Genomic DNA, 12,656 nt, shown 5'->3' on the forward strand with positions numbered 1-12,656 from the left:
GCTTTAGTGCCGTAACAGTTCAAAAGGGGGAAAATCCCAAATGAAAATATCAACACATTTTGTAAGAAAACGTGCCCGGAAGGAGGGAGAGCAGAATAAGGCCTGATTTGTTATCCGAGTTAACAGAGACCCATTGTTTTGTATACTATCTGAATTACAGCCTCCTGACGACAGTAGTAACTATAACACCATCTAACTCGTTACTCACTGTGAAATTTCATTTACTTTAAGAAAAAGACCAATAACATATTTATTAAATTTCCTTACGCATACTCACATCCCCCTCAATAAGATGGACATATCTAGCAGTATATCCAGGGACGGGAGCCAATATGCCCCAGGCTAAGACTGTGCTAGATTTGCTACCAAGTAAGCACAGCGGAAGGGAACCAGCCCCTGCTCTGCTGATATGTGATTCTTGGGAAGCCACTTAACATCTCTGTTAATGATGGATCTGTTTTCCACTCTGTAAAACATGAGCTAATATTATTTTGCCTACCTCACAAGTTTACTGTGAAGGTCAAATGAAATAATAATATATGTGAAATTAATTTACAAATTATATTACCAGAAATAGCTAGATAATCACCTACCACTTGTCCTTTAGTAAATGTCACATACTAGCAAAGCTGACGTACAGATTTCTCTGAGTGTGTTCACCTTATAGTAACAAAGAGAATTTTTAAAAAATCTACTCGGGGGACTTCCTTGGTGGTCCCAGTTGTTAAAGACTCCGCACTTCCACTGCAGGGGGCGCAGATTGGATCCCTGGTCTGGGAACTAAGATCCCATATGCTGTGCAGTGCAGCCAAAAAATTAAATTGAAAAAATGAAAAGAACTATAAAATAAGAAAATAAAAATCTACTTGGGAATTCCCTGGGGGTCCAGTGGTTAGGACTCCAGGCTTTCACTGCCAGGGGCCTGCGTTCAATCCCTGGTTGGGGAACTAAGATCCCGCAAGCCTCAGGGCGTGGCCAAAAAAAAAAAAAAACACAGCAGGCATTTAAAAAAATAAATAAATAAATAATCTACTCGTCTCTGAGATGGACACAACAAACACTTTCTTATCTACAGAGCTATGGAAGAGGTAACTGGTAAAGCTGATCTTTCCACAATGGATCTATATATTTTTTAAAAAAATATCTTCAAATGGTTCAGCTATGCCTTCCTAAAAGTGTGAAAATGGATTATCAGATCAAGATGTAGCCAGAGACTTCATATGTGACAAGCATCACATACTAGGTCATTTTACCTAGTACCTCAGTATCTGCAAAATGCCATGTGGCTCAGAGTACTAAAAACTAGTCCTCTCCTTGTCTCCCCACTGGTCATCCCAGCTGCTTCCTCAATACCTCTGGCAAAAAGAAAATAAGGAGAATTGAGAATTCAAAATTATCTTAGATACAGGACATGCCTACCACCCCTCTTTGGGTTTCCTTGACCTAATTCCTTTCTGAACTAAACACAGGAACCCACAAAAGACTGATGATGTAGTGTACTGGCTGACCCCCTGACCCCAGTAATTCTCTGAACTGTATTGCCAACTTGCACCAGAACTTTAACTAAAGAAAAATTGCACAGATGTCCAAAAGTAGACTGAAAGCTAGAAAGGCTTCAAGTCACACACACAGTATACACACAAAAGAAAAACTTATCCCACTACCATTTTTGTTAATCATTTATCAACTATGTTGAACTGTATATACATTTTCAGTCATAACAGTAAGAAAAAAGGAAGAAACATAATAATAAGCACCTTTTTTTTTTTTTTTTTTTTTACGGTACGCGGGCCTCTCACTGCTGTGGCCTCTCCCATTGCAGAGCACAGGCTCCGGACGCGCAGGCTCAGCGGCCATGGCTCACAGGCCCAGCCGCTCCGCGGCATGTGGGATCTTCCCGGACCGGGGCACGAACCCGTGTCCCCTGCATCGGCAGGCGGACTCTCAACCACTGCGCCACCAGGGAAGCCCAATAATAAGCACTTCTGAGGAAATTCTGCCAGGGGCAAATACTTTAGACACCGCTTACTCTTATTTCATTATAAAGAGGCCAAAATTTGCCTTTGCAATATAAACAAACAATATAAAGTGCTTGAGGCCGCACTTGCCTTCTGAGATGGCCCACACTCTGTGGAATGCGTTTCTCTCTAAATAAATCCATTTCTTACCTATCAAACAAAAATAATAATAATGATGATAATAAAGTGCTTGAGCACGTGAAATCCTAATTTCCTGTGAGACTCTTGCTCTCTCCCATCATCTGGAACTTGCTAACATTTCTCAAATAATCCTCTGAGTAGAATTTCCATTTTCTCAGAAGTGTCCCACAAGTAGACAAAATGTTTCTTTGTGTCAAGGCCGTTGGCTTTTACTATTTACTTAATTTTTGTACCCTTCTGTTGAAAAATAATTTATTGATGTTGACAAAATCATTGCACCATCTTTGTCCCTGATTATGATTTATAAGCCACTTGAAGGAAAAGTGACCTATCAAATTTTTTGTACTGATGACATTTGTTCCAACATTTTAGTCTTTTTTCTTTAAAGAACTTGTTTTTGTTTGTGTAGGTTTGGCGATTTCTAAAAATACCAAAGCACACCATGAGACATATTATCTGTTTAATGATAGATGATGTGATGACCTCATCTTAGGAGACCTTGAATTTCAAGAGTCCCTGAATTACAAACAAGATAATTATTTAAGGCCAACTTCAACCTGATCTCTATTGCTCTTCTAAGAAGTTTTTGTGCATGAAATAATAGTATCCATTACCAGCAAAGCCAGAGAAGCATACTTACCAAGTGAACATAAGGCACAAAGTATCCAAAAAGTGCAAGTGGTATTCCAGCTGCCCACACTGCATATGCTGTCACCTTGAATATGGCAAAATTGAAAATTTTTTTTGGAGGACTGAACTTTCTCCTGGAAAAGAGGGAGAATCTGTTGCCTCCTTTGGTTCCACTGTCTTTATCTTTGGCACTGGAAGCAAGAGGTCGGTAAGTAAAGCCAGCCAGAAAGAGAACAAACATGAAGATGCAGAGGACCCTCAGGGTATAAAAGAGGCCCACGCTGTCAGTCAGTACCCTTAAAAGGAAAGGCAGCAAAATTGTGAAGATACTGCTGCCGGCGGTGACAATGCCATTCACCAGTCCAAGGCGCTTCTTGAAATAGTGTCCCAAAATGACCAATGAAGGCTGGTAGGCAAAGGAGCAGCCACAGGCAAATATGATTCCATAGGTCAGGTACAGAGGCTCGATGGAGCTGTGTAAAGACGAAAAAGATGGAAAGCAGCTTTCATTATTTTTATCATGCGCTTGGTAGAATAAAACCTTATTTTAAAACTGGGTTTCAGTTAATCAAAATATTTTCTACAAATAAAAATCAACCAAAAACAGAGGTGAAAAACTTAATAAGTCAAGAATACAACGCTGAAATATTTTAATTTAATGGGAATGGATAATAAAAAATGCCTTGAGTATGTGAAAAAATGACCGTTAAGGTCATCAGTGATTTGATTCCTCCTTCTCTTTCTATGGATTTCAGGCAAACCATGCAGCACTGGGTAAAAACTGTTGTGTTCTCCGCAACTCAGAAATAAAGGACAGTGCCAGGAAGGGCCTCAGTAAAACTGACAATGATTAAAATTAAAAATTAAAAAAAAAACTAGTCGTGATAAAAGTTTTTAAAAAGTATAATTTAACTATGAAAGCTCACTTTTTTAATGGAGTTTTCCCAGGCACTTACTAAGCAATCTACTCAAAGAAAAGGCTGCATCTGATATTTTCTCCACAAGGTTATGTCACAAACGTTTGCACAGGGGAGCAGTTCTGTTGCATTTTGCTGGCCTAAGGGCTGCAGACCAACCTTCGCCCTGTACTGCACTGTTCTTGGTATTGTGCAAGATAAGGAGAAATCATATTCTGATTGCAGGAATACTAAATGAAGTGTGTTCACTAGTGATCCCAGTTTGTAAGCTTTAGGGCCATGTAGGTCTCAAAAAAATAATAAAGGATTAAGAATTCTTTATTTTAACCAAATAACTTAATTATACACTTCTTATGAAAGTAAATGAACACAGGGAATTCCCTGGCGGCCCAGTGGTTACGACTCCTCATTCTCACTGCCGAGAGGGCCTGAGTTCGATCTCTGGTCAGGGAGCTAAGATCCCACAAGCCTCACGGTGGGGCAAAAAAAAAAAAGAAAAAGAAAAAGAGAGGGCTGAAGCAAGAGGAGGCTGCAGATGGAAGAAAGTAAAAAAACAAAACAGTAAAGGAACATACAGCATCACATTCTTTGAAACATTTAAGGTAAGGAGTGAAAGAAAACTAAAGTTTTTTTTCTTTTGAAAAGTGCAATTCAAAAGGCTGTTTATCAGTAGTAAAGGCAAGCTATTTATTAGAAACTAAGATAGATAAAGTTGGTTAATAATTAAATTTTGGACAATAATTCTAGCCTAGCAATATGCTGAGGTAATCACAAGGAATTCTAGAATCTGATAAAATTAAGGCAGGTTGTCAATCCTCTCTCCCTGAGATGCCCTTTCCCCCTCTATTAATCCACAGTTAGAACCATCTTCAAATCAAGCTCAAGAGCCACTCCCAGACTCTCCCAGATTAACCCTACCTCACTCTGATCACTCTTTACTGAAACTCCACTCTTTATTCAATAAACATATATTTAACAGCTACTATGCTCCAGATACTTGGTGAAAAGAATATTTAAAATGTGGTTATGCCCTACTTCTAGCCTGCTTAGTGAAACAAGACATCTACGCCAGATAATAAGAATACAGAACAAAATATAAATAATACTTCACTCATTCTGCATCAGTTTCTCCACATAAGTAGTTTTCCAGGTAACTACAACTTACTTCTTAAGGTGCTAATTTATTTTTATTTAACAATTTTAAAGGAAAAATCTAAATCTAAATACATTTCTCTGCCTTCTTCAAAGTGTATGTTAAAAATAGTATTGACAGCAAAGTATCATCATGAACACCAGTATCTACACAATTATACCACATTATTATAACGCTGTCAGTTGGAAAACCAGAGAGCCACTGACATAAATCACAGACATTCTTTTGCACAACATTTAAACAGAGAGTGCTGGGTAAGATTAACTTTGTATCTCTCCCACAGAGTAAAGTACATAAGCTTTGTGATGGCATTTTCACTGCTGCTGGAACCTTTTTTACTTCTAAATTTTCACCTTAGTAACAGGTGGTTCAAACTATTGAAGTATGACAACTGAATAAGTACAGTGTAAATCAGTAAGATATCAAATATGTGTGGAAAAAGGATTCCAAGAAGAGACACTGATGCAACCTGGGGGTGCTAGAGAAGGCTTTCCTAAAAAGGCAGAACTTGAACTAGAGGAAAAGAGGGTTGGTCCACTGTTTGACACTTGGAATTTACACTACATCTCCCCCTTGCGCCTGTGTATTGTTCTGAAAGTCTGGCAGCTTTTGATCGGTGGGGGGTTAAATAATGAAACTGAATAGAAAACATGACAACATTACATACAGTAAGGTAAAGATGGCTTCAAGACATTTTGTTTTAGTTAGGGGTGGGGATGGGGGAGGGAAAGAGAAAGGAAGAACTAGGTCACAATGTAAAATACATTTCATAATTTTTATTTCTCAGCGGTCAAAACTGTTTGAGAAACACTGCTTGCTGTAAGCAGGTTTGTGTATATGTGTTTTGTCTACCAAATTAGGTAATAAGTTACATGGATTTTCTATCTCTTAGTTTCTCTCTCCACCAAAGCCTGAGTGTTAACACTTCAGCAAGCGCTAAGAATACTGACAATGGGTACCTGGAAGCTTCCAGACCAAGTGGGTATCTGACAAGGTGCTTATCACGCCATGCTGTATTACTGATAAAGAAGAACTAAAAGTAAATGATCTCACAGAGCTACCTAAGCAGAATCTTATTCCAAACAAAACTGGGTTTTGTTTCTTTAAAAAAAAACTTTAGAAGAAGAAAAAAAAAAACAAAACACAAAGGCACTTTAAAGGTAGAATATTTATTTTCTAACAAAAAATTAAAATAATTGTTTAGGGACTTCCCTGGCAGCACGGTGGTTGAGACTCCGCCTGCCAATGCAGGGGACACAGGTTCATGCCCTGGTCCAGGAAGATCCCACATGCCGTGGAGCAACTAAGTCTGTGCGCCACAACTACTGAGCCCACGTGCCACAACTACTGAAGCCTGCGCTCTAGAGCCCATGCTCCACAACAAGAGAAGCCACAGCAATGAGAAGCCCACGCACCGCAACAGAGTAGCCCCCGCTCGCCACAACTAGAGACACCCCACGCACAGAAACGAAGACCCAATGCAGCCAAAAATAAATAAATAAATAATTGTTTAGAAGCCAAATAAAATGTCTAAGTTAGGTGAAAGAAAGAGGCTCACTCCAGAGTTCAGAAAGGGGTATATATGGGGAGAATGGGGGTAAAATTAGCAAACCAAGGATTCTGTTGATTAAATCCTAAATATTTAAAAATAAACATGGCGGGAATTCCCTGGTGGTCCAGTGGTTAGGATGCCATGCTTCCACTGTAGTGGGCCTGGGTTTGATCTATGGTTGGGGAACTAAGATCCTATATGTTGCGTGGTGCAACCAAAATAAATAAACAAATAAATAAAGATTACAGGAACAAAAAAATAAAATAAAAATAGGGTTTCCCTGGTGGCGCAGTGGTTGAGAGTCCGCCTGCCAATGCAGGGGACACGGGTTCGTGCCCCGGTCTGGGAAGATCCCACATTCCGCGGAGCGGCTGGGCCCGTGAGCCATGGCCGGGGTGCCTGCGCATCCGGAGCCTGTGTTCCGCAGTGGGAGAGGCCTCAACAGTGAGAGGCCCATGTACTGCAAAAAAAAAAAAAAAAAAAACAGGGTAGGGGCTTCCCTGTTGGCACAGTGGTTAAGAATCCACCTGCCAATGCAGCAGACACAGGTTCGAGCCCTGGGCCAGGAAGATCCCACATGCCAAGGAGCAACTAAGCCCATGTGCCACAACTACTGAGCCTGCGCTCTAGAGCCCGTGAGCCATAACTACTGAGCCCATGTGTCACAACTATTGAAGCCCACGTGCCTAGAGCCCACGCTCCGCGACAAGAGAAGCCACTGCAATGAGAAGCCCACGCACCGCAACGAGGAGTAGCCCCCACTCGCCAAAACTAGAGAAAGCCCACAAGCAACAACGAAAACCCAAGCAGCCAAAAATAAAATAAATTAAAAAAAAATAAAGATGGCAAGCAACATAAGTTTGATTTTTTTTTTCTAATAACCACAATAATGCTTTTCAACTAGAGCACGAAGATAGCTAGGGAAGAGAAAGGCAAAGGATGAAAATTAACTACTAAAGTAGAGACAGGATGAAAATCATCTTAAGGTTTTTCTTGTTAATCACCTCCTGTTAGCCAGACCTACCTATTAAACCAGTGTTTCACTAACTGGGGATTATTCGGACAATGAAAGGGTATTTACAGGCAGAACTGGAGCTGGAGGGAGAGGTGCTTCTATGGTAATGTGCCCACCAGCTCTTTGCAGTTAGTTCCTCTGCAGTGCACAACAGCTTTTAACAGACACAGGGAAAAGAGTGTTGATAGGAAGTTTTATTTTAAGTTGCATTTGACCACTTCATTTTGTCATGATCTTTTTAAATTTCAGCATTGTTCTTTTTTTAAAAAGAGTCCCAGGCAGGATAAACCCAAGGAGAAACACGCCAAGACACATAGTAATCAAGCTGACAAAAATTAAAGACAAAGAAAAATTATTGAAAGCAACAAGGGAAAAATGACAAGTAACATACAAGGGAACTCCCAGAAGGTTAACAGCTGATTTCTCAGCGGAAACTCTACAAGCCAGAAGGTAGTGGCATGATATATTTAAAGTGATGATGAAAGGGAAGAACCTACTAACAAGATTACTGTACCCAGAAAGGATGTCATTCAGATTCGATGGAGAAATCAAAAGCTTTACAGACAAGCAAAAGCTAAGAAAATTCAGCACCACCAAACCAGCTCTACAACAAATGCTAAAGGAACTTCTCTAAGTGGGAAACACAAGAGAAGAAAAGGACCTACAAAAACAAACCCATAACAATTAAGAAAATGGTAATATGGGCTTCCCTGGTGGCACAGTGGTTGAGAGTCCGCCTGTCGATGCAGGGGACACGGGTTCGTGCCCTGGTCTGGGAGGATCCCACATGCCGCGGAGCAGCTAGGCCCGTAAGCCATGGCAGCTGAGCCTGCGTATCCGGAGCCTGCGCGTCCGGAGCCTGTGCGTCCGGAGCCTGTGTGTACGGAGCCTGTGCTCCGCAAAGGGAGAGGCCACAGCAGTGAGAGGCCCGCGTAACACAAAAAAACAAAAACAAATAAAAGAAAATGGTAATAGGAACATACATATCAATAATTACCTTAAATGTGAATGGATTAAATGCTCCAACCAAACGACACAAGCTCACTGAATGGATACAAAAACAAGACCCATATATATGCTGTCTACAAGAGACCCACTTCAGACCTAGGGACATATTCAGACTGAAAGTGAGGGGATAGAAAAAGATATTCAGTGCAAACGGAAATCAAAAGAAAGCTGCAGTAGCAATACTCATATCAGACAAAATAGACTTTAAAATAAAGAATGTTACAAGAGACAAGGAAGGACACTAGATAATGATCAAGGGATCTATCCAAGAAGAAGATATAACAATTGTAAATATTTATGCACCCAACGTAGGAGCACCTCAATACATAAGGCAACTGCTAACAGATGTAAAAGAGGAAATCGACAGTAACACAAAATAGTTGGGGACTTTAACACCTCACATACACCAATGTACAGATCATCCAAAATGAAAATAAATAAGGAAACAGAAGCTTTAAATGACACAATAGACCAGATAGATTTCACTGATATTTATAGGACATTCCATCCAAAAACAGCAGATTACACTTTCTTCTCAAGTGTGCACAGAACATTCTCCAGGCTAGATCACATCTTGGGTCACAAATCAAGCCTCAGTAAATTTAAGAAAACATATCAAGCATCTTTTCTGACCACAACGCTATGAGATTAGAAATAAATTACAGGGAAAAAAATGTAAAAAACACAAACACATGGAGGCTAAACAATACGTTACTAAATAACCAAGAGATCACAGAAGAAATCAAAGAGGAAATCAAAAAATACCTAGAGACAAATGACAATGAAAACACGATGATCCAAAACCTGTGGGATGCAGCAAAAGCAGTTCTAAGAGGGAAGTTTATAGCAATACAAGCCTAACTCAAGAAACAAGAAAAACCTCAAATAAGCAATCTAACCTTATACGTAAAAGAACTAGAGAAAGAGCAAACAAACCCAAAGTTAGTAGAAGGAAAGAAATCATAAAGATCAGAGCAGAAATAAATGAAATAGAAACAAAGAAAACAACAGCAAAGATCAATAAAACAAAAAGCCGGTTCTTTGAGAAGATAAACAAAACTGATGAACCTTTAGCCAGACTCATCAAGAAAAAGAGGGAGAGGACTCAAATCAATAAAATTAGAAATGAAATAGAAGTTACAACAGACACTGCAGAAATACAAAGCATCCTAAGAGACTGCTACAAGCAACTCTATGTCAATAAAATGGACAACCTGGAAGAAATGGACAAATTCTTAGAAAGGTTAAAACTTCCAAGACTGAACCAGGAAGAAACAGAAGATATGAACAGACCACTCACAAGTAAGGAAATTGAAACTGTGATTTAAAATCTTCCAACAGGGCTTCCCGGGTGGCACAGTGGTTGACAGTCCACCTGCAGATGCAGGGGACACGGGTTCGTGCCCCGGTCCGGGAAGATCCCACATCCCACGGAGCAGCTGGGCCCGTGAGCCATGGCCGCTGAGTCTGCGCATCCAGAGCCTGTGCTCCGCAACACGAGAGGCCACAACAGTGAGAGGCCCGCATACCGCAAAAGAAAGAAAAAAAAATCTGCCAACAAACAAAAGTGCAGGACCAGATGGCTTCACCAGTGAATTCTATCAAACATTTAGAGAAGAGCTAACACCTATCCTTCTCAAACTCTTCCAAAATATAGCAGAGGAAGGAACACTCCCAAACTCATTCTATGAGGCCACCATCACCCTGATACCAAAACCAGACAGAGATACTACAAAAAAAGAAAATTACAGACTAATATCACTAATGAATACAGACGCAACAATCCTCAACAAAATCGTAGCAAACAGAATCCAACAACACATTAAAAGGATCATACACCTTGATCAAGTGGGATTTATCCCAGGGATACAAGGATTCTGCAATATACGCAAATCAATGTGATACACCATATTACCAAACTGAAGAATAAAAACCATATGATCATCTCAATAGATGCAGAAAAAGCTTTTTACAAAATTCAACAGCCATTTATGATAAAAACTCTCCAGAAAGTGGGCACACAGGGAAACTACCTCAACATAATAAAGGCCATATATGATAAACCCATAGCAAACATCATTCTCAATGGTGAAAAACTGAAAGCATTTTCTCTAAGATCAGGAACAAGACAAGGATGTCCAGTCTCGCCCCTATTATTCAACATAGTTTTGGAAGTCCTAGCCATGGCAATCAGAGAAGAAAAAGAAATAAAAGGAATACAAATTGGAAAAGAAGAAGTAAAACAGTCACTGTTTACAGATGACATGATACTATACGTAGAGAATCCTAAATATGCCACCAGAAAACAACTAGAGCTAATCAATGAATCTGGTAGAATAGCGGGATACAAAATTAATGCATAGAAATCTCTTGCATTCCTATACACTAATGATGAAAAATCTGAAAGAGAAATTAAGGAAACACTCCCATTTACCACTGCAACAAAAAGAATAAAATACCTAGGAATAAACCTACCTAAGGAGGTAAAAGACCTGTACTCAGAAAACTGTAAGACACTGATGAAAGAAATTAAAGATGATACAAACAGATGAAGAGATATACCATGTTCTTAGATTGGAAGAATCAATATTGTGAAAATGACTATACTACCCAAAGCAATCTACAGATTCAGTGCAATCCCTATCAAATTACCAATGGCATTTTTTTTTTTTTACAGAACTAGAATAAAAAATCTTAAAATTTGTATGGAGACACAAAAGACCCCAAATAGCCAAAGCAGCCTGAAGGAAAAAAATGGAGCTGGAGGAATCAGACTCCCTGACTTCAGACTATACTACAAAGCTACAGTAATCAAGACAATATGGTACTGGCACAAAAACAGAACTATAGATCAATGGAACAGGATAGAAAGCCCAGAGATAAACCCACGCACCTTTGGTCAACTAATCTATGACAAAGGAGGCACAGATATACAATGGAGAAAAGACAGCTTCTTCAATAAGTGGTGCTGGGAAAACTGGACAACTATATGTAAAAGAATGAAATTAGAACACTCCCTGACACCATACACAAAAATAAAGTCAAAACGATTAAAGACCTAAATGTAAGATCAGACACTATAAAACTCTTAGAGGAAAACACAGGAAGAACACTCTTTGACATAAACCACAGCAAGATCTTTTTTGATCTACCTCCTAGAGTAATGGAAATAAAAACAAAAATAAACAAATGGGACCTAATGAAACTTAAAAGCTTTTGCAAGGCAAAGGAAACTACAAACAAGACAAAAAGACAACCCTCAGAATGAGAGAAAATATTTGCAAATGAACCAACAGACAAAGGATTAATCTCTAAAAAGATTTATAAATATATAAATCTCTAAAATATATAAACAACTCATGCAGCTCAATATTTAAGAAACAAACAACCCAATCAAAAAATGGGCAGAAGACCTAAACAGACATTTCTCCAAAGAAGACATACAGATGGTCAAGAAGCACATGAAAAGCTACTCAACATCACTAATTATTAGAGAAATGCAAATCAAAACCACAATGAGGTATCACCTCACACCAGTTAGAATGGGCATCATCAGAAAATCTACCAACAACAAATGCTGGAGAGGGTGTGGAGAAAAGGGAACCCTCTTGCACTGTTGGTGGGAATGTAAATTGATACAGCCACTATGGAGAACAGTATGGTGGTTCCTTAAAAAACTAAAAATAGAATTACCATATGACCCAGCAATCCCACTACTGGGCATATACCCAGAGAAAACCATAATTCAAAAAGACACATGCACCCCAATGTTCATTGCAGCACTATTTACAACAGCCAGGTCATGGAAGCAACCTAAATGCCCATCGACAGACGAATGGATAAATAAGATGTGGTACATTTATACAATGGAATATTACTCAACCATAAAAAGGAACGAAATTGGGTCATTTGTAGAGACGTGGATGGATCTAAAGACTGTCATACAGAGTGAAGTTAAGTGAGAAAGAGAAAAACAAATATCGTATATTAACGCATATATGTGGAACCCAGAAAAATGGTACAGATCAACCGGTGTGCAGGGCAGAGACGCAGATGTAGAGACCAAACGTATGGACACCAGAGGGGAGAGTGGCGGGGGGCAGGGTGGTAGTGTGATGAATTGGGAGATTGGGATTGACATGTATACACTAATAAGTATGAAATGGATAACTAATAAGAAACTGCTGTATAAAAAAAATAAATAAAATTTTAAAAATAAATA

At 39.3% G+C, this 12,656-nt stretch overlaps 1 protein-coding gene across 1 annotated transcript in view; it reads right to left on the reverse strand.

Moving 5' to 3' along the window:
* Window positions 1–12,656, reverse strand: part of SLC16A10 (solute carrier family 16 member 10) — a 138,240-nt gene that overhangs the window by 37,461 nt on the left and 88,123 nt on the right. The window contains 1 exon segment of the mRNA XM_082856070.1: window positions 2,800–3,262. Within this exon segment, the coding sequence (XP_082712196.1) occupies window positions 2,800–3,262 (463 nt within the window).

Source organism: Leucopleurus acutus, assembly GCF_964270905.1.
Source record: "Leucopleurus acutus genome assembly, chromosome: 15".
In the NCBI taxonomy this organism is placed as follows: Eukaryota; Metazoa; Chordata; class Mammalia; order Artiodactyla; family Delphinidae; genus Leucopleurus; species Leucopleurus acutus.